Raw genomic sequence first — 21,220 nt, 5'->3', positions numbered from 1 at the left:
TGTCTCCGTGTGTATGGCCCCAGATCTCTCACTCCAGCCCATAGTTCTCTCTGAATCACAGACCCACATTCCCCAGCTGCCCCCTGAATATCCATGTGGATGCCATTGCCCTACACAGGCACCCCCAGATCAAACACTCATGCAGAGCTGATCTCTACCCCTGCCCTTCCAGACCTACAACTGTACTAGCAGCCCTGGACCTCTACCCCTCCCTCGATCTCCCCTTCAGCCACACCCAACCCTGCCAGCCTCATGCCCTGGCGACTGTCAGATCTATCCTCCCTTCTGTCCCCACTGCCTCACCTCAGCTCAGGCCACCTTCATCCTTCCCTAGGCTGTCTTTGGCCTTCCTGCTCCAACCTGACAGAAACCACGGCTCCTCTTAAGCAGTCTTTTCACTCAGAATTCACAGGAGGCCCCCACCAACCCAGGAGGGATGCCACCTCTACAGCACAGCTAATCAGGCCCAGCCACAGGATGTGGTCCTGCCACCTGTTCAGTCCCGTGTGCAATCCCCCATGCCACTCTGTCCACTCTGTCCCAGCCAGCCTGACCTTTCTTCCTTCTCTTGCACAAGTTGTTCCTTGCCTCTTTTCACCAGAGACCCCTTCTCAGGCTCAGAGCTTGGCCTCATCATTCCCTCCCCCAGAAAGCCTTCCCTGACCACCACCTCCATGTCAGGAGCCCACTCTTGGCCTCCCATCACAGCACATTTCATGCTAAATGGTCCCATTCAGGGTCTCTTAGTACCCTAAGGAGGAAGATTGCTTCACTGCCATATCCCCGGTGCCCAGGTCAGTGTCTGGCATACAGCAGTTTAGTAAATACTTGAATGAATAAGGCTTGAAGAATGGGAGCCCATGTACAGCTGACAGGAAGCCCTCCCCACCCCTGCTCGGTAGAGAGCAGGGCTCTGTTCTGAGCACCCAAACTGGCTGTCTTGCCCTGCCCTGGCCCAGGAGGCGCTGTCCAAGTCTCCCTGCCACCCGCTGCCCCCTCCTGCTGTGTTGCCCTGACAAACTCCCAGAAGAACTTGGCTGGACTCCACACTTCTCCCATCAATGGTAAGACACGAGGCCACCAACACACCGGGCACAACAGCTGCCCAACTTGGTCAGAGCTGACCCCTCTGGGGACACCCAGACCAATCCAGGGCACCAGCCATAACAGCAGCGGCAGCAAAACATACCACATAGCATCCCGATGTAAACTGATGCTCAGGGGACTGAAGAGTTTTTTGGAGGTCACTAGGCCAGGGAGGCTGGGGTGCAAGCAGGCTCTTCTGCTGCAAGAAGGCAGTCACCTGGGCCCTATACCCATTCTGCAGGCCCAGGACTAGAAGCTGAGCCCACTGAGACGTCATTCTGAGACCCTGGGGCTGGGATTTGCACCTGCGGATCAGGGTGGGGAGGAGCAGCCAGGGGCACACAGAGAGGGAACAAGTAGCAGCCAAGAGGGCACCCTGGCAACTCACTCCCTTGTGAGCAAGACTCCTGGCAGGTCAAGTTAACAGAGAAAGCACAGATCACACCACAGTCCCAGAAGACAACAGTAAACACAATTTTGATCTCAAAATCACAGGGCCACTTAGGTCCTCCAGGCCAGAGTTCTCTGCTATCAGCACTACTCAAGTCATCACCACCCTACTCTAACCCACATGCTCCTTTAGCAGGAAGCCAGGGGTCCAGTCATGCTGTCACGAAGAGGCAGCAGCTAGAGGAAGACCTGGTGTGACCTCTAAGCCTGCTGGCCTATTTGGGGCAGCTGAGAGCAGGAGCAGGGCACCAGGTCTGTGGGAGGAACATTGCCTACAGGGCTGCTGAGTAGAGCCACATGGGCTGAATTCTGCACGACACTTAGTTGTGAATGGTGCCCGTGAGAGTGCTGTGCCCTGGCTGCTGGTCCTGCCTGCTCAGCCCCCTGGAAGAGAGGGATGGAGACCAAGAGGGAGCCCCTGCCCCTCTCATGAGTCTTCCAGGGCTTTACCGTCTTACTTGCCCCAATGTCCCATCTGAAGAAAGAACCACAATGCAGCACAACACAGATAATAAGAGATCAGTTTATGGGTAACAGTATCGGTCAGACTGAGAAGGTACCAGGCCTTTAGTGAGGAGCTATAGGCCTCAACAGACAAGAAAACAGAGGGACAGGGAAACAAAGCCAGATGGCTAAAAGAGGCCCAGGCAACTGTGCCTGGGCTCCAGATCCAGTTCTGCCCTAGGAATGTGGGAGGAAGAGGAAGAGCAAGACCCACAGGTGCCTCAGTTCTTGTAAGGCCCCCTTCTCTTCAATCCCTCCTGTCCCTTACCAGCAGGCTGGGACTTTTCACAGGTGGTATATTTCCGGGGCTAGGAACAGTTGGTCTGGGGATGGGGAGCCAGTGGCCTGGGCGGTATGGGGTTAGCAGCAGCACTGGGGGGAATCTAGTCAGGCACCGCTCAGCAGGGCCCCTATGTCCAGGGCAGGCCCCCCACCCTGCCCACTACACCAACATGGTGCAATAAATAGTTTCAAGTAATAAGTCAGTGTCAGGCAGGAGAACTGGAGACTGCTGGGATAGGCAGGGGCTTAGGGAGAGAAGCTCCCAGCCACCCACCAAGTCCTCTCAGTGACCTCCAGCTGTATCAAGTCCACTGTGTGCCACAGGAGTAGGGATGTGGCCCCATGTCTACGTGGGCACTCCCTGTAGGGGATCAACCCCTCAGACCAGTGCCAAAGCCTGCTCAGTGGGGCAGAAACAGGGCAGCATGGTGCCCACAGCGTCCACGATGGCTGCCAGGTGCTCATCCTGTGCCTGGGGCCCACAGAGCTGCATGAAGTCTGCCAGGCGTAGCAAGTACTCGAGGTTGTGACCAGAGAAGCCGCGACAGGCCAGGATCTGAGTTGCAATGGCCTCTTCAGGCGCAGGGCCCAGGTAACCAGGATTTTGTGGGGTGGCCACATAAGCCAATGCCTTGAGTGGTTGGTCAGGGTTATCTTGGGGGTAGAAGGTGACTTCCTTGGTATCATAGCCACCAAGCACTGCCTCCCGCACATTCAGGTACTTCAGGGCTTCGCTCACCTGCTCACCTTGAACCTGGTATGCCACACCCCAAGTGCAGCCCTAGAAGGAAACACGGACACCGGGGTCAGTCAAAATAGCTCCTGGCTGGTCCCACCTCAGGTCTGCGCTCTATAAGGCAAGTGGGCAGAGGACTGATGAGTCATCTAGTAGCAATACATCAAGCTCATTCTCCCTTTGTTAACAAGGGCTGACAAGGTGGTCTGCCCCAAGGCAGAAGAGGATTCCTACTCAGAGTGTGGCCTGAGAACCAGTGGTATCATCTGTACACTTAAGTCGAATGTGAGGAATTTAAGGCCCCACCCTGGTCCATTTCAATTGAAATCTGCATTTTAACAAGGTCCTCAGAGGGTTCTTGGGAAAAGCACTGAGCTAGACCACCCTTCCGCTCAGCCAGTGTGGCACCTAATCTAGCCTGCAGCCAAGGACACATAAGCTCTCTTAGACCCTCCATGCTAGGCCCTATGGGGTCTCTCTCTTGACTTGGACACTTACCTCATGATCTTCAAGTAGGGTCACCACACGGCCAGGCTGAGGAGAAAGGAAAGATTTTTAAAAAGATAAGTTAGGAATCAGCTCTGCCACCGGTCCTAAAGGAAACCCTTATTAACACTGCTGGCCCAGGCCTCAGAGAACCCCACGCATCCAGGGGAAAGTGGAGAGAGTGATGCATGACTACAGGAGAAACAGACACATGGCAGTGGCCCAAACTGATAAATCAGAAACATTCATCAACATTGTGATCCACAGGATCACAGATTCCAGCCATCACAGTGATCTACTGGGCACAGAAATTTAAGCCACAAAGCCCGAGCACAGGTTTATACACTTCCCCCACCAGCACGGAGGCACCGGCTGCCCAGAGAACCCCAGGGCACTGGTGCCCACTACCCTGCCCCCAACTCCTGCATTCCCCTGAGCATAGTCAGATGCTCACCATCTTGTCGCTGCCCCGATGGAAGGTGTCTCCCTGCCAGAAGCGGCGGCTATAGCCGCGCACGAAACCCACACGGCTGTCACTGTAGGCGAAGTCGGGTCTCCACACGAGAGAGCCGTACCCGAAAATCCACAGGGCTTGAGGGTCACCGTCATCCCGGGGGTGCTGCACCGGTGACGAAGTGGGCGGCGAGGCGGGAGGGGTGTTCTGGGCTGTGGACTCCTGCTTCATGGTGCCGGGCACAGGGACGAGCCCGGCGGCCTCCGGGGCTGGTCTCCGGCGCGGGCACGGAAGGACCAACGGACGCGCACACCTGGCCTGGCACCGCTTGGTCGCTCCAGCTACGCGGCCCCTTCGGAGGCGCCTTTTAAACCCTCCGGCCAGGAGGGCCCCCGCCCACCGCGCCAGCTGTCGCGGTGATTGGGGCGGGGCTAGTCCCCTTTTGACCAATCACCTTCGTGTTTTGCTTCCCGGTTAACCGCGCCGCCCTCTGAGTGGGTAACTGAGGGACCTGCCCCAGACCCAGCTCGCCCGCTGATTGGCTCGGTTCCACCTCTGTAGCAAATCTGGCAGGAGTGATGCAACCGCGGGGGAGGTTTTCCCAGCTCCGGCATGCAGCAAGGGCACCTCGGATTGCGTCAGGCGGCGGGCAGTGGGCACCGACGCGGGCACTGGTCGTCTCTCCGGCAGCCCCTCCTTGGCCTGAGCCCTTCAGCAACCAGGACCGGCGGGTCACAGGTGGGCGTCGCCTCAGCATCCCTGCGGGTGCACCTGGTCGGGTCACAGCCCCTAGTTAGCACGGACTCATTACCAGGGCCTGTGCAGGGCACGTCCCGCAGGAGCTCTATGGGAGGCGTAAGCGCCCGTCTCTGGGGCTCCTCCGCCTGGGAGCACGTCACGTACTCTAGAGAAGCAGTTGGAGACACCTTCTGCATTCCACACAGGTGCCTCACGCGGTTGGCCCGCGTGAGCAAATGGAGAAACTGAGTCACGGGGCTGGCAAGTAGTTCTGCAGAAGCTGCGAGGCTGAGTCAGGCCGGGCGCCGGGAACCTGCGGGCCTCACGTGAGGGGTACGCCCAGGGCCAGTTGTGGAACCCTCTGAGCCCAGGTAGGCTTGGGGTGGAGCACTTGCAACCACCTATGTCACTTTGGTGGTGGTGTCCAGACCTGCGGAGAGAGGCCATAAAGACAGGCCTCTGTCCTTCTCTGCCCTGAGGCGAGAAGTTTAGTTCTGCTCAGACCTGAAACTTTTGCAACAATGATTGGGTTCATCCTTAGGCACAGAAGTTCCAGGACCTTCCGTAAGCGGCAGGCAACGCAGCCAAATTGACGCTCCCGTACGACGGTGAGCAGCTACCGGCCTTCTCTCTTGGCTGTTGGCCTCCTGACCCACGGAGGGTCTGCAGGCTGTCCGGGTTGAGCCCCCTCAGCAGGGCAAAAGGCTGCCCCTGGGGATGTCTCTGGCTGGAAAGGGGGAACCGAGGCAGCAGCAGACCTGCCCCGCCCCCCACACTGCAGAACAGCCTCGGGGAAACTGCTAATGAGGTCCAGGGTGAGCCCTCTGGCAGGCGAAATGGGCAATATTGCTTCTCATTATATTCTAATTAGATGTTTAAACTAAAAATCACCTGCAAACTTAAAGTAGTCATTCCAAAAGTGTTTAAGATACACACAAAGGTGTGTAAGTTGCACTTCAGTGTGTAGAGTATGAAGCTAGTCTGTAAAAGCAAAATAAATTACACATTAATATTTGTAAAAGAAGTAATCTGGAAGCATATACCTAAACTGTTAACAGAGCCTGTCACCAGAGAAGAACTTGCAATATTAAATGTAAATGTTTATGAAAAAGTTTGCTGGTGGTGGTAGCTGTTGTTTGTTTGTTTTGGTTTTGTCTCTTACAAGGAGCATGAATTACTTTTCCAATTGGAAAAAAAATACAGGCAAAATGGTTGTTTCTGGTCATTTCTTTCCCTCCGTTCTCCATGTTCACTCTCCCCTCTTCTGTACCCCCCATCCTGTCCCCTTTAGTCCATATGGCCGCCTCCTTTGCTACTAGCTTCTTAAGAAGAATATCCCCACCTCCTCTACCACCTTTCAGTAGTGGGATAGGAGGCAGGAAACTGGTACCAGCATATTCCTGGAAGCATCTAAATTTGCACAAACAGTGCTTTGAAACAGCAACTTAGTGATACAAATCAAAAGTCAAAATGTCCCTGGCCTTTGACCCAATACTTCCACTCCAGGAAATTATTCAAAATATGGGAAACGTCATATGCCTGAAGATTTTTCAATGCATTGTTATTTATTATAACAAAACAAAAGAAGAGAAACTACCTAAATATCCCAAAATAGCTAAACATTTAAGTAACTTATGGGATTACTCCGCGTGGTGGAGAACTACACACAAAGAGAATAACTTAAATATGTAGCAATAGATGATTAAATAAATTTGATATAGATATAAAATTAAAGCTCTGTGGTCATTAAAACAGATGTATGGGGGCGCCTGGGTGGCGCAGTCGGTTAAGCGTCCGACTTCAGCCAGGTCACGATCTCACGGTCCGTGAGTTCGAGCCCCGCGTCAGGCTCTGGGCTGATGGCTCGGAGCCTGGAACCTGTTTCCGATTCTGTGTCTGCCTCTCTCTCTGCCCTTCCCCCGTTCATGCTCTGTCTCTGTCTGTCCCATAAATAAATAAAAACGTTGAGAAAAAAAAAAAATTAAAAAAAAAAAAAAAGATGTATGCCTATACTTACTGACATGGGAACCTATCTGTGATGTATGATTCAGGGAAAAAACAAGTTATAAAATAACAAACTGTTTTAAACTTAAAAAGTCTATAGTGTGTATTTGCATAGAAAAAAATCCAGAAGAACACATAAAAAGTTCAGTGATTACCTCTGAGTGGTAGGACTATATGAGATTTGCACTTTCTTTTTTATGCCAATTCAGATGGTCTGGGATTGTCTAAGAGAACATAAACCACTTCTATTTAGAAAAGAAAAAGTCAAAATAAAAATGCATTATGAGGGGCACCTGAGTGGCTCAGTCAGTTCTCACGGTTGTGAGTTCAAGCCCCACATTGGGCTCCATGCTGGGTGTGAAGCCTACTTAAAAAAAAATCCACTAGGAAAACAATGTAGTAAAAATGCCTAGGACTACATAGTCAGGCAAAAATGCATAATAACCATCACATGCACTATGATTAAAACTATTAAAACAATAACAAGATACATGAGGAAAAAGAGGGGGGCATCATATACTAATGATGGATGTGTTGCAGGTGATTCTTTGTTTTTCAAGGCTTATGAAATGTAATTTTTAATAAAAGTTTAAAGGGTAGGTAAGGTTTTCTGGGGGCTGAGGCAGAGAGTATATTGGAATTACCTGGGGAACATTTTCAAGAACAGACCTCCTCCCAACGGAACAAAGCCGGCTGGTGAGGTCATCAGTAAGATCCACTTGCTCCAGGAAAGTTAGGCACTTCCTCCTCTGTGCTTCCACAACCTCTTACCTCGCTTCTGTTTATCGGTCCCCTCCACCTCATGCCTATAACAGAAATCATTTATTGAATGCTTACCATGAGCTAGGTAGTTTGCTAAATGCTTTACATTCGTTCTAATTACAAACTTCTCCCCTACTTTGTGAGGGAAATATCATTTCACAGGTGAGCAAACTGAGCATAGGGAAGTTAGGTAACCCACTCGTGGTGATGCCACAGCAAGGCAAGTTGTGGAGCCTAGATCTAAAGGCAGGCAGTCCCACCCCAGAGCCTCCTTGCTGGTAAGCTTTGCATATCCTGCTTTCTGAGAACCTGAGAGCTCCCTGAAAGCAGACTTCATCTTTTAAGCCCCCAGGGGACCCACACAGGACTGGCTCATGGAAGGTTCTCCATAAAAGTAGGTAGAAGAAGTGGAGCTTTTACTTTGAAAAGGCCAGGGCAGCCTGGGGTTCAGAGGAGGAGCAATCTTGCAAGACACAGGTTCAACCTTGACCTCTCAAAATAGGAATCACCACAAAAGTTGGCCCAGGGGTCTTGGCCACCTTCCTGGGAAGAAGTCTTGCCTGTTTCCATTCCTCACTTATCCTTGCCAACACGTGTCTCCTTCCCTTCCAGTGGGACACTGGAGTAAATCATCCCACTCAGCAGTGCCTCTGTAACATCTGCAAGCAGCCATCCCCACTTTCTTCTGAAAATCCCCTCAGGAATGGGCTGCAGATGTCATACCCACAGAAGTACCAGCTCATGAGAGAGGATCACCTCCACCTCGAAGAGTGGCAAATGATTTGCACATGAGGCACCCATGATGGCTTCCTTTTTTAGTCCTTTCCCAACTTAATCTTTCCTTATTGTTCCCCTTCAGGCAATCACTTCTCATTTCCTTATAATCTGTTCCTACTCACTTCTTCAGTCACTGCAATCAACTTCTGGTATCATTGGACACAATCATCTGAAACAAGGGAAGGATGTGTTTGGAAGCTGGGGGAAATCATACTAATTTATTATGCTAACCGATGAGGTTACTTGATTAAAGCTGCTGATCCCCAAGGGATGAAAACGCTTCCTAGACATGGGCTCTAAACCCAGCTTGCCCAGATTTGAGCCCAGCTCCATCATTTACCATCAGGCTCACTGTCTCTGGTTCTCAGTTTTCTCAACTGTGAAATGAGGAATAATAGTATCCATCTTGTAGGTTCTGATGAGGATTGAAAGAAATAAAACCTCAGGGGAACCTGGGTGGTTCAGTCGGTTAAGCATCTGACTGGCTCAGGTCATGTTTTCGCAGTTTGTGAGTTCCAGCCCCACATCCGGCTCTGTGCTGACAGCTCGGAACCTGGAGCCTCCTGCAGATTCTGTGTCTCCGTCTCACTCTGTCTCTCAAAAATAAACAGAGAGAGAGAAAGAAAGAACACCTCAGCCAGCACCTGGTTCCTTATTTTTACTACAAACTATACACTTTCCATTTTATTCAGGATAGAGCCATAGTCTACTATTGTGATTTATAACAAGAAATATATATTTGGTCTTCATCCTGTTCCTGGCACAGAGCGCCTTGGAATTTCCTCAGTGATAAGAGTGAGAAAGGTGATAAACAAGCTCATATCAACCACACCTGAATTTAGTTTATTTGTGTGTGGGGGGGGGAACTTTTGGGAAGTCCCTAAGGATTGGGGGTGGGGGAAAAGGGCTGGTTGCCAGGGAAACCAGCCATGTGATTAGAGGGCTGGAACTCTCAGCCCCAACTTCCATCCTCTGGGTAAGGGAGAGAAGGGCTAGAGATTGAGTTCAGTCACCTGTGGCCAATGATTTGCTCAACCAATGATTCAATCAACCACACCTATGTAATGAAGCCTCCATAAAAACCCCAAAGGAGAGGGGTGTGGTCAGCTTCTGGGTTGTTAAATTCACGGGGGCGCTAGAAGGATGGCCTACTGAAAGAGGACCTGAAAGCTCTGGGCCCCTTCCCGCATACCTTGCCCTATGGGTCTCTTCCTTCTGGCTGCTCTTGAGTTCTATCCGCTTATAATAAGCCAGTAATTTAGTAATCTGAGTTCTGTGATCCACTCCAGCAAATTAATCAAACCTAAAGAGGGAGTTGTGGGAACCTCTACCCTATCTATAGTGGTTAGAAGCACAAGTAACCTGGACTTTTCACTGGCATCTGAGGTGGAGGCAGTCTTGTGGGGCTGATGCCGTCATCAGGCAGATGGTGTCAGGACTAAGTTAAATTGCCGCATGTCCAGCTGGGGTGGCAGAATTGCTGGGTATGTGGAAAACCCCCAGGTCTGGTGTCAGAAGTGAAGTATGGTCATAGCAGAGTATTGAGAATAGATGAAAAGCACAGGAAGGGTTTGTTTTTCTTCACTCTACCTCTCGAGTCTGACATAGGTCAGGAAAGTGGTCCTGGTATTGTTATTGATTCAATGGAGGAAACCTCCGGTTATCTCACCCTCCGGTCTTGCCATACAATTCACAGATTTTTCTAGCAAATAGGGTGCTAAAGGAGTGTTTTTAAAAGGCAGGACGGGTGACAGTCTGCCCCAAGCCCATTATTAATAGAACAGTTGCTTGAGCTGAGATTTTCTGTGCATGCTTGGAGGGGTGGGATGCTAAAATAAATGAGGGGCACCTGGGTGGCTCAGCTGGTTAAGCATTCGTCTCTTGGTTTTGGGCTTAGGTCATGATCTCACAGCTCATGGGTTGGAGCCCTGCATCGGGCTCTGCAGTGACAGCACAGGGCCTACTTGGGATTCTCTCTCCCTCTCTCTTTATCTCTCCCCTGCTGGTGCATGCACACGTGCACCCACACTCTCTCTCTCAAAATAAACTTTAAAAGATAAATGGGGGCACCTGGGTGGCTCAGTCGGTTAAGCGTCCGACTTCGGCTTAGGTCATGATCTCATGGTTTGTGGTCTCGAGCCCCACATTGGGCTCCATGCTGACAGCTCAGAGCCTGGAGCCTGCTTCGGATTCTGTATCTCCCTCTCTTTCTGCTCCTCCCCCACTCAAGCTCTCTCTCTTGCTGTCTCTCTCTCAAAAATAAACATTAAAAACATTTGAAAAATTTAATGAATAAAATAAATAATGCACAATCTATGAGGGGCTACACCTCCCACAGACTTCTGGGAGATAAGCGTGTCCTCACTTCCTTGGCTCATGTGCAAGGACATAGGTCCTGTCAACACTGGCAAAAGGATGGGGAGAAGGAATGGCTGAATCCTCCAATACAGTCTGCCTCAGGTGAGGGAGAAAAGACAGCTGTTGTGCTGGTTATGCCGGCTGGATCCAGGGCCAAGGGGGGAAGCTTACTTGGTTCCCTGTCTACAAAAGCAGGGACTGGAAGGATTCTCCCTTCCTGTGTCCTGACAGAAGGGTGCATGGGATAGTGGGAAAAACTGGCTCCACTTCTAGCTTCTAAGGAGCGAGGAAGACACAGCTGATAGGGCACCCTGGTGTGGCCAGCGTTCCAATTACTCAGACCTCAGACCTCGGGCCTTAGACCACCTGGAAGGGGAGGGGCCAGGGCTCCAGCAGAGGGCTGGGATGGCTGAGACTCTTTCCTGATTCTGAGGAGTGAGGAAGGTGCCTTTTGTGGCAGCAGGAAGTGGCTGGATGCAGGGCTGAGGACAACGGCAATGAGGAGCATGTCAGTGGAGTGGCAGGGATGCTGAGGAGGCCCATGGGACCAGAGCCGAATGTCAGACCCCGCAGAAATGCTACAGTGAGGTAAGACCTGGCTTAAGAGAATCTAGAAAAACAATCTATGTGGAGAAGTATATGACTCAGGCCCACAGAGAGCCAAGAAAGTAAAGCCCCTTAAATGAGAGCAGCTGGGACACCATCCCCCATGAGCCTATTGCAAATGGGAAGGAGATTCTAGAAACTTTTAGATAGAGGAGGAAGCACAGAGTGAATGGAGTCACTGGTGGAGAGGATACCGAACAGACTGGGCCTAAGAGGACGGGCCTGGCCTGATGTTTGCCAGGGTGGGCAAGGGACAGCAATTCTTGGACAAGCCAAGTGGCACGGGCAGTGCTAATGCCCATGGCTTGCTTTGCCTCCAAACTGAGCAAGGAAGCAGGAACACTAGAGACAGACAGGCTGGCCATGCCTGGCAGGGCTTTGGCTCTGCCCTGCAGGGGGTGCCATGACATAGGACAGGCTCCTGCCCAGAGCTGACTTGTGGCTAAATCCAGACTCTGGAGATGCTAGTTACCTTGTGTCTGCCGTAGCTTTGACTGTCTTTTTGGATCCTGCATTGTGGACTCAGAGGTCTTTGGGCATGAAGGGAACAGGCTGAGCCCGCTCTTGGCCTGAGTGTTAGAAGGGTACAGTGCCCCAGAGGCCAGGGAAAAGGTGGCAAAAGACACTTGTGACAGATCTCCAAGGGAAAGAGGACTATTGAGGACTTGGGGTCCTGCCATCCCTTCCCAGAGCCAGGGTCCCCTTTCCCCTATTTCCACATCAGAGGCTGACCTAAACAAGTTCCTTGAAGACAGGGGCACATCAGGAAACAATGGTGGAGACAACCTGGGATCTCAGTCACCTCCTTGATCCTAAGGCTACTGCTGGGACTATCCAGCCAGCCTCCAAGCTCCTTTCTAGCCCACCACCCATCCTGTGGGCTGGGAGAGTAGAAGCTCCAGAAAATGGTTTGTTGGCATAAGCTTGAGAAGGATTAACCACCATTGGGGAACTCATTGCTGACGAATATTTTCATGCACCAACTCATTCCAACCTCACAGTAATGTGCAAGAGGTATTAGCATCCCCTGAGAGGTTAGAGATAATTAACTGGATGCTTAGCCTCCTTGGGCAGAGACCATGTTTTATTGCCAATGACTGGCGTATAAAAGGTGCTCGATCAGTGTGGAAGGAATGCAGAAATAGATGGACTTGTGTCCCAGGTCACCTGGCAATGAGAAGTGTTGCTGCAAAGGAGCTTCAGTCTCCCAACTCAGACCCGGCGCCCTTTCCAGGGCTGAGGACTGAGGACTGGGAGGTGGGGGGGGGGGGGGGGGGGCTGTTTGTATGCGAAAGAATCTCGCTTCTCTGGATACCCTGAGGCGTATTTCCGGGAGGCTTGCGCTGAGCTCTCTTCAGTTTACTCCCTCGGGGTGGGGGCCTGTAGAGAGCTCTGCGCCACAGAGACAAAAACTGAACTCGTGGCCGCCGCCCCGTCCCCCGGCTAGTCTCGTCGGGCCCTAGGACTGAGAAGGGCGGACCCCGGACCCCCGGCGAGAGACTGCGGCCCCCAGCCGTGCGCAGCCCCGCCGGCCGCGCAGCGCCCTCTGGTGCCGGGCAGCGGGGACCCGGCAGTCCGGCCCGCTGGCCCGCCGGCGACACCCGCTTGCCGCGGCCCCGGCCCCGCGTGGGCTCCCAGGCCGGGGGCGGGATTAGGGGAGGCAGGAGGTGGAGACTAGCGGGTGGGGGCGTCTCCGAGAAACTAGCGGCCTTCGGCAGCTTCCCGGCCCGGGAAGTGAGCCGGGGTCGGGAGGCCGCAAACAGGAAGTCAGGCTGTAACAAAGAGCGCGGGGGGCGGGGAGCTGCGGGACCTCCGGGGCGCCCGGCGGCGGCGGCGGCAGGTGGAGTGCAGACACAGCGAGAGCGCCGCACCTGCATTTTCCGCCGCGCGGGGCTCCGGGTCTGCCGGGATACGGCTGGGCCAAGGGGCCGAACCGTGCGCCCTGGGCGCGGCCACCCGGGGAAGTCGCATCCTCTCCCCGGGAAGGGACAGTCACAGTTCCCTGAGTGAATCACTTCCATCCCCTTCCCGGAATGCGGCAGGCCACGTGGGACGGAGGGCTGGGTTCGCCGATCCTGCTTAGGAAGGGCTGGGAGAGATGCAGGGACAGGAGAGCCTTGTGTGTGGGTCCCCATCAGAGATGTAGCATCCATCCATTACTGCCTGAGTGTGATGGCCTTATCTAGCCTAGGATGGAGGGGGCGGATAGGAGCCACTGTCCTTTTTTCCTACCCCTTAACCAGTCTGACCTTGGTGCTAAGGCAGGGGAGGGGGCCCTGGTTTAACAAGTAGGATAAAGGCATTCCTCCGGTCACAGCCTCTTACTGACTCATCTCCCCACAGAGAGATGCAGGTGGTTAGGAGCCAGTGGGCCCTGGAAAAGCAGCTGTCCCCAGAGCTGGAGGTCACCATGGGGCCAGATTAGCCTTTGGACTGGGCACTGCCTCCAGCCTGTTAAGGAACCGCTGAACTCTGATTTCTCTTATGAAATACTCAGGCGAATGAAACGGGCATTTGCTAAACCATGGAGAGCATTTCCCAGTGCTCTGTTTGGCTTTGTTTCTGTCAAGCCTGGGACCTCTCCTGTATACCTGAAGACTCCATCAGGAAAGTCTTGGGTTACCTATGAGAAGGGGCTGGACCCTCAGGGCGTGACCTCAAGGCTAGGGATAGGAGGGCTTCTGCTGTGGCCTGTTCACACCCCAGCTGCTTGGCCCTGCTTCTTCTATGTCACTAGAAGTGGGGATACAGGTTGGAGCTGCTGAATCCGAACCTGTGCTTAGATCCCCTTTTTCCCCAGAAAGCCTATGTGGTGGGCTCATCCGGCTCCCTGGCTAGGGTATCAGAGCCGGTGAGTGGGTCTGGCTAGTCAGCTACCCTCCAAGGCTCTTCTCAGAGGGGCTGACTGCTGGTGAAGCTCAGCACAGCCTGGCTGTGTGGACGTGCAGGCTCGCGGGTGTCCTACCTGTCCCCCACATGGGAGCCTCGTCATCTGCCTTGTGTCCCAGCCCAGTTTCCCCAGCCCCCAGGGCCCGGGAGCTGCTTTCCTGTTTCATTTTGGGCAGGAAGAGTGAGGTCGTGTTGTTCTTCCCCCTGCTGCCGGCTCAGGCTGTGGGAACGGTTCCCTGAATGCTTTCCTGTTTGATACCCTGTGTGTGCAATGAGGGGAACAGGGAGCAAGAGTGAGGCTTGGAGCGTGTGGGTGAGTGTGGGTGAGCTGAGGTCCCTTGCTCCCAAGTCTCTGGCATAAGCTCCCAGGTCAGGGAGGTCGAGAGCCCACTGCAAGAGGGCACTGCACACACTTGGACTCCATGGGGAGCATCTGGTAGGCCTATGTTGCCTTACTGTGGGCAGGCTGAGCTGGGAGCATCTGCTTGGCTTTTTGCCAGTAGCTCAATTTTTTCGTCATTTATTCTCCATGCCGTATGCCTGTGGCTGTAGAGAGAGGACTGTGGCCCCCTCGGGACCACCCCTAGGACCATCCTGCACCTTAGAGGAAGACAGACATGAAGTAGAGACTGAAACTCGCTCATTAGTGCCTCAGCCAGAGAAACCTGGTCCCAGGGAAGGCTACCTCCTCCTCCTCTCCCTGCAGTCTTCAATAAATTCCTGCAGCTCTGGGCGGACCAGGTGTCCAGACTCAGCACCCTTGCCCAGCTGCAAGGAGTGCAGACCTAAGGTAAGGCCCTCCCCACCAAGGCCAGTGCCCTACTGGACTGAGAAAAGAGTATGTAGGTGCCAGTCCATCTAAAACCCTGCAATGGCAGGAGAAAGGACCCAGATGTCATTATGGTTCAGAGACCCCATTGTTCAATAAGTGAATCCTTTTGAAAAGGGGAAAATAGGAATTTCCCCAAATTCCTGTATCTCCCAGGCTGACTAGGGAGCCCCACAACTTTCAGGCTTAAGGAAAGAAAGGAGGATAATTCAGGTCAGGGGGCATATCCCTCAAGTTATGGTGGAAGCACAGGGGGAAAGCCAGCAGGCGGGGAAGGCTGGCATAGGCCTCGGACTGGATGGTGAGACGGGGCTCTGCAAGGACTTGGAAGGAGCCCGCCAGGCCAAGGCCAAGTGCATGCACAGGTCCTAGGGGTTCTGGCAGGGCGGCCAGCAGCAATATGAGAAGGGGCGTCAGAGAGGATAGAGAGAGGATTCCCACTCTGCCATCACAAAGACAGGACCCAAGAAGTAATAAACTCCTGTACACGTCTGTTCCATATTATAAATACACATTATATACAAAATAATGTTATAAAATGTAGAAAGGTCAGTGCTTCTGATTCTTAAATTATCGAAATACTAGACTCCAAAATAAACTACAAAAAAACAAAATAAAAACTCATATTATTGATTTCTGAAGATGGGCTTCAAGGGCGGTCTGGGGGCAGTAGTGGGTGTAGGCTCAAGGCTGTAGGAATGGTTTGAGGGACGAAAGGGCCTAGGCGGCAACAGCACCTCACTTCTCCCTCGCTAGAATTTCCAGCATCACTGCCCTGAGCTCCCCAGTTGGGCCTGGTGTCCCTGGCTGACAGATGGGGCATGCCCTCCACCTGTCTGCTCACAGGAACCCAGAGGCACGCAAGGCCGGAGGCTGTGGAAGCCAAATGAGTCTTACCAACAGCCCTTCCCAGAGGGCCCTGGCCAGGGAGAAGCTGGAGCGGAGTTATGAGCAAGGCCCACATGCAGAGGTTGCAGGCACGGGGCAGAAAGTGCTCCTCCCGCTTCAGGCGCTCACCTCACCTGCAGGGCAACTCCTGCCAAGAGCCGCACCTGGTGGTATCCTGGCCCACAGATGGCCCTGCCCATACTGGCCTCCTCTCTCCTCTCTGATTTGGACCCAGCTGTCACCATGGAGCCTGGGCCAAAGGCACTTTTGGAAACACAGATGCCAGTGGAGGCCACAGCAGCTCCAGGCCCCAGGGGACCACAGCCTCTCCCTCTGGAACAGAGGCCAGATCCCCAGAGGAGCCCTCTGAAGGCCACAGCTGGCAGGGCAGGTCCCAGTGGCACCTCTCCTCTCTGTTCCCCTGGCTGGCACGGCCGCCAAGCTGATGCCAGACAGACACCCCAACGCGTGGAAGGGTACTGCGTCTCTTGGCAAGTTCACAGTCTGTCCAGGTCATGCCATTCCCTCTTCCTCCTGAGAGCAGCACGTTGCATATTAAGAAATGTCCCATCCAGGATGCAATGTAAACAATGCAGAAGGAAGATCCAGCTGCTGGGGCAAAGCTGGGATGTCCTGGGAAGGCTCCTGCCTTATACCTGGGGATCACGTGGAAAGTGGGGAGGTAGGTTACCCTGGAGCACTGGCACTGCCTCCAAGGCTACCCTGGGCCTCCCTGAGAGAAGCCACTCAGCCAGCTGGGGTAAAGAGAAGAAGGTGGGGCAGCCCTTCCCAGACTTCTGCCCTGATACATGCACTGCCTGGGAGCCTGTGTTCGTGAGGTGGGCCGGTGGAGGAAGCAGCAAGAAGGGGCAGGAAGGGCACACTCTCACCAGCTGCTTGAAAGTAGTGCCGGGGAGCTGGCCAGGTGCCGTGGTTGCCCAGCCCAGCACTAACATAGCAAGAGGAGCTAGGCCCAGCTCCTGTTTCACACCCTCTGTGGCAACGAGGCCAGCCGGGACCCAAGAGCCACTGAACCTGGCCTGCCAAGGAGGGGTTCTGACCCACCCGGGGGTTGAAAGTAACCAGGCCTCTTTCCCATCCCCAAATAGCAGGTGGGGACACGCTGGAAGGGAAGGCGAGCCCAGCACTCACCTCTGTGGCAATGACACATTCGTTCCTCTCTTCTGATATCAAACACACAGACTGGTACATGGATTCCCTGGGGGAGCATATCGCTGATATCCGACACTCTGGCTTTTCACTGGGGGAACACAAGACAGGCCGGTGAGGGAGGGCTGGGAGAGGGATGGGGGGGCAGATGGAGCGCTAACTTGGATGATGGAGAGCCAAAGGGCCCTGGCAGGGGTGGCTCTGAGAGGACACAGGGACCAAGGATGCCCAATGCTAGCCTGGGGGAGCAGTTAGGAACAGCCCCTTAAGAGAGCCACAAGACCCCCAACCTTACCAAGGTCTCAGGCCTGAAAAAAGCCAGCACTGCCTCTACAGGCAAGCCATGCAGTGGAAAGATGAAGTCAGAAGAGACACAGTGTGGACATTTGACATTTGTGAATGAATGGATGAATGAATGCATGAGGAAGAGGCATGAAGGACCCCTGGCAGAAATCTTGTTGGAGGAGCTTTCTGTCAGTAGCAAAACTCCCTGTTTGTTTAAAAGCAGTCAGGGGCCTGGTGCCAGCCTTCTGCCTGCCCTGGGGAGCCCGGGGAGTACCATGCAGGGCTCTGTGGCCAGGCCCTGGGCCTCTAGGCGCTGCTCACCTGTGTAACCTCAGTGGTGCCTTCTCCCCTAAGCTCTTATCACTGTGGGAATACTTCCCCGCCATGGTCCCTCGCCCCAGAGGCCCCGGGGCCAGATTATAGTCCAGTGTGTGGTTCTGTTGTTTGCCACAGTTGGACTTGTCCAGGCCACAGTCCACTTCCAGCTCCTTCTTCTGGTTTGTGTTCTTGAGCTGGGCTGCAGGGATCAGGTTGTCCTTCTGGAAGTCTGACAAGTTGTTCATGGCCTCCCTGCCACCATCATCAGGCCGCCGAAGTCGCAGCTGCCGCACTGCCACTGCCACCATGCCCAGCAACACCAGCACCACCACCAGTCCCACGCCCAGAGAGACAGCCACCCAGGGGAAGCTGGGTGGCATGCTCATAGGGAACTCGCAGCGGCTGCCCACAAAGCCATAGGGACAGTTGCAGACGAAGCTGTCCCGGGAGAGGCCAGGGTAGCAGGTGGCCCCATTGAAGCAGGGTCCTGAGACACAGGCGTCACCAGGAATAGGCACCTCGCAGCGCCGGCCAGAGAAACCAGCAGGGCAGGTGCACATGAGCCCATTCTCTAGATCATGGCAAGTGCCGCCGTGGGCACAAGGGCTTCGGGCACAGTCGCTGATGGGGAGTTCACAGTGGAGGCCTGTGAATCCAGGACGGCAGCGGCACATGCGGTTCGGACCACGGTTCACGCACTGGCCCCCTGTGGGTATATATGGGGCACAAGTCAGCAATCACCTTGGAACCCCCCTGGTGCAGTGGGTAAGTGCCCTACCCCAGATCCCACTACAGAGAGCACTGTACCAAGGGTCAGGAGACCTGACCTCTGGCTCTGTATGCCTCAGTGAGCTCATGTATAAAAACTACTGGCATCTTACAGAGCTTCACAGTAGAATCGAACAGGTATGCTTGGGTTTGAATCTCAGCTGTCTCCCTCAAGCTGAAGGGAACCTGGCACCTGTTGCTTTGCCTTATTCTAAGCCTCAGTTTCCTCACTTGTTAAAGTGTAATGCTATCCCCTCCATAGGAGATCTCTGAGGGCTAGGTAGAATGATGCATGAAGGGAGGCGCACATGCCTACTATATAGTAAATGCTCAAATAAATAAATGTAATTATCAGTTAATAGAATTAACACAGTGATTAGCTAGAGAACAGGCTTCATCTCAGCCCTTCCAACTCCTCTCCAGCTCCTGAGGCTTCTCTCCTGCATGGAGCTATCTGCCTGCCTCATGGAAGGTCACCAGGAGGCCAAGGAGACGAAGATAACCAGCATGAATTGCACCCCTAAAAGATGCTGAAGATTTTATTTTTAAAATTTTTTAAGATTTGATTCTTATTTTTTATTTTTTTAAATTTTTTTTTCAACGTTTATTTATTTTTGGGACAGAGAGAGACAGAGCATGAACGGGGGAGGGGCAGAGAGAGAGGGAGACACAGAATCGGAAACAGGCTGCAGGCTCTGAGCCATCAGCCCAGAGCCTGACGCGGGGCTCGAACTCACAGACCGCGAGATCGTGACCTGGCTGAAGTCGGACGCCCAACCGACTGCGCCACCCAGGCGCCCCTAAGATTTGATTTTTAAGTTATCTCTACACCCAACACCGGGCTCAAACTCAGATCAAACTTGCCCCAAGATGCTGAGCATTCCAGATGTCTTGTGCCATGCCAGGTTCCAAATGGCCACGGGGCAAGGTGACACTTTCAATAGTAGGGCCCTGACTGTGCCAGTCTCCCTCTAGGAGGGACACAAGATCTCACATGTCCCTCTCCCGAGCCCAGGACTTCCTGGGGAGGGCCAGAGGCCACCCAGAGCCAGGAGAGGGCTCTGATGTGAGGATAAGAAGTGAAGCAGGGTACCCATCACTCCTCCTCCTAAAGCTTGCACCCACTGCCCACCTGCTCCTCTTCCAAAGCCACCTAGATGATTACATAGGCTCTTCACTGTCCAGAGCAGGTTGGGACCATCTCAGCCTGCCTAGAGGGACAGACCCGGCCTCGCTCCTCTCTTGACCCTCCCTCACCAGAAGGCGCTCTCAGTCCTAAGACTGGCCCACTAGGTTAGCAAGGCAATAAGACTCACCATTGGCACATGGGTTGCTGGTACACCTGTCCACCTTCTTCTCACAGTTGGAGCCCATGAAGTTGGGGGGGCATTCACAGGCATAGCTGGCCCCCTGGTTGCGCTCCCGGCAAGAGCCCCCGTTGAAGCAGGGTGAGTCTGCACAGCTCAAAGTGCTGTGTTCACAGTGCAAGCCATAGTAGCCCGGGGGACACAGGCAGCGGTAGCCATCCTCCTGGTCCTGGAGAGAGACCAAAAAGGGGCAAAAGTCAGACCCTGGGGGGTAAGGATGCTAGGCGCTAGACCCCACCTGCCTACAATGTCTGCCCATGGCTGCACGTCCACTGGCCGCCTGGGGTAGGCAAGCCTGGGCACTGCCTGGCCAGATCACCGCCAGCCCGAGGCTCACCTTACAGCTGCCTCCATTGCGACAAGGGTTGCTATCACACTCGCTGAGCTCCAGTTCACAGTCCACACCAGTGTAACCTGGGCGACAGGTGCAGGTGTAGCTCCGCTGCCCACTGTTGGAGCACGTTGCCCCGTTCTTGCATGGAGAGTGGTGGGTGCAGTAATTGAGATCTGTGGAGGCAGGAACCAGCCAGCTGAGGAGGGCTGTAGGATGCTCCCTACCTCCAGGCTCCATGTAGTGCAGGTTCACTGTCGGTGTTTGGCCCAGAGGCTTCAACTCAAAGTTGTCCTGACCCAACTACCCTCCCTCCTCCTCCAGTCATGTACATCAAGGCACCTTGAACCACATCTGACTGGTGCAAGCAGCCAAAGTTGAAAAAAACCACAGATGGGACAATTGCCTGCTAGGAAGCTTACAACCACTGGCCACTAGGGTAGAATGAAGAGAAAGAAGAGGAGTGGATGGCAAGGCCACATGTTGAGGGGGAAGTCAGAAAAGGTTTCAGGGAGGAGGGGCAGCTGAGATTCACCAGGAAGGAGGGATAAAATTTTAACAGGTAGAAATGGTAGAGAGGGGCCAACGCCACTGTAAGTAGCGGCCAGGTATTTTAAAAAGGGAAATGTGTTACGAGAGTATTTTGAAACATAAGCGTTTGTTTTCTTATTTGAGAAGGACAGGGAGGGAGCAAATGTAGAGCAAATACAGAGACTGTAAGGGCTATGTTTACATATGATGAGTATATGACCGTGTCACCTGGGAGCAAATGTGGGAAGAGGAAAGAGAATGGGCAGGAACCAGGTGTGTATGTGTGTTTGGGGTAGGGGAGAGGAGGGAGAAAGCAACACACACACACACACACACACACACACACACACAATACAGGGGCTGAATTCCAAGCCCCTCATTGCCAGCAAGTCAGAGCCCAGACAAGTTCTTTCTATCCTGGCAAGCCCCCTGCCCACCCCTCCCAAGCCTGGTGCTGGTGTCTCCATGGCAGCAGCCACCCTATTTGACCCTGAAAATGGGAGACACATGCTGCAGCTGGCTACCAGGATGAAGGAGAAGAGGCTCCCGCCCGGCCCCCCCCCCCGCGTACGGTTGGGGCTGGCAGACTCCTGTACAGCCA

The 21,220-nt window shown here is 53.6% G+C and overlaps 2 protein-coding genes and 1 long non-coding RNA gene across 4 annotated transcripts in view; 1 reads left to right on the top strand and 2 right to left on the bottom strand.

Annotated features, from left to right (window-relative positions):
• Window positions 1-2,045: 2,045 nt before the first annotated feature.
• Window positions 2,046-4,365, bottom strand: CHAC1 (ChaC glutathione specific gamma-glutamylcyclotransferase 1). Its single transcript, XM_040492325.1, has 3 exons — window positions 3,999-4,365; window positions 3,557-3,592; window positions 2,046-3,103 (listed from the first exon to the last, which is right to left on the bottom strand). The coding sequence occupies exons 1-3, from the start codon at window positions 4,227-4,229 to the stop codon at window positions 2,702-2,704; spliced, it is 669 nt and encodes a 222-aa protein (XP_040348259.1). The 5' UTR covers window positions 4,230-4,365; the 3' UTR covers window positions 2,046-2,701.
• A 218-nt stretch (window positions 4,366-4,583) lies between these two features.
• LOC121041532 (uncharacterized) lies at window positions 4,584-5,950 on the top strand. 2 transcript variants are annotated; one of them, XR_005795775.1, is made up of 3 exons: window positions 4,584-4,736; window positions 4,943-5,107; window positions 5,278-5,950. It is a non-coding gene; the product is annotated as an uncharacterized LOC121041532 (long non-coding RNA). The 2 variants fall into 2 exon arrangements; XR_005795774.1 differs by lacking the exon at window positions 4,584-4,736 and having other exon boundaries at window positions 4,746-5,107.
• A 9,482-nt stretch (window positions 5,951-15,432) lies between these two features.
• DLL4 (delta like canonical Notch ligand 4) overlaps window positions 15,433-21,220 on the bottom strand; it is a 9,591-nt gene continuing 3,803 nt past the window's right edge. The window contains exons 7-11 of the mRNA XM_040492324.1: window positions 20,095-20,264; window positions 19,707-19,926; window positions 17,626-18,328; window positions 17,002-17,110; window positions 15,433-16,505 (exon numbers count right to left, since the gene is read on the bottom strand). Of these exons, the coding sequence (XP_040348258.1) occupies window positions 16,500-16,505; window positions 17,002-17,110; window positions 17,626-18,328; window positions 19,707-19,926; window positions 20,095-20,264 (1,208 nt within the window). The 3' untranslated portion in view covers window positions 15,433-16,499. The remainder of the gene's footprint in view (window positions 16,506-17,001; window positions 17,111-17,625; window positions 18,329-19,706; window positions 19,927-20,094; window positions 20,265-21,220) is intronic.

Source organism: Herpailurus yagouaroundi, unplaced genomic scaffold, assembly GCF_014898765.1.
Source record: "Herpailurus yagouaroundi ecotype Mexico unplaced genomic scaffold, PumYag 184, whole genome shotgun sequence".
Classification (NCBI taxonomy): Eukaryota; Metazoa; Chordata; class Mammalia; order Carnivora; family Felidae; genus Herpailurus; species Herpailurus yagouaroundi.
The sequence above is the reverse complement of the archived record's forward strand: the minus strand, read 5'-3'. Positions and strand labels throughout refer to the sequence as shown.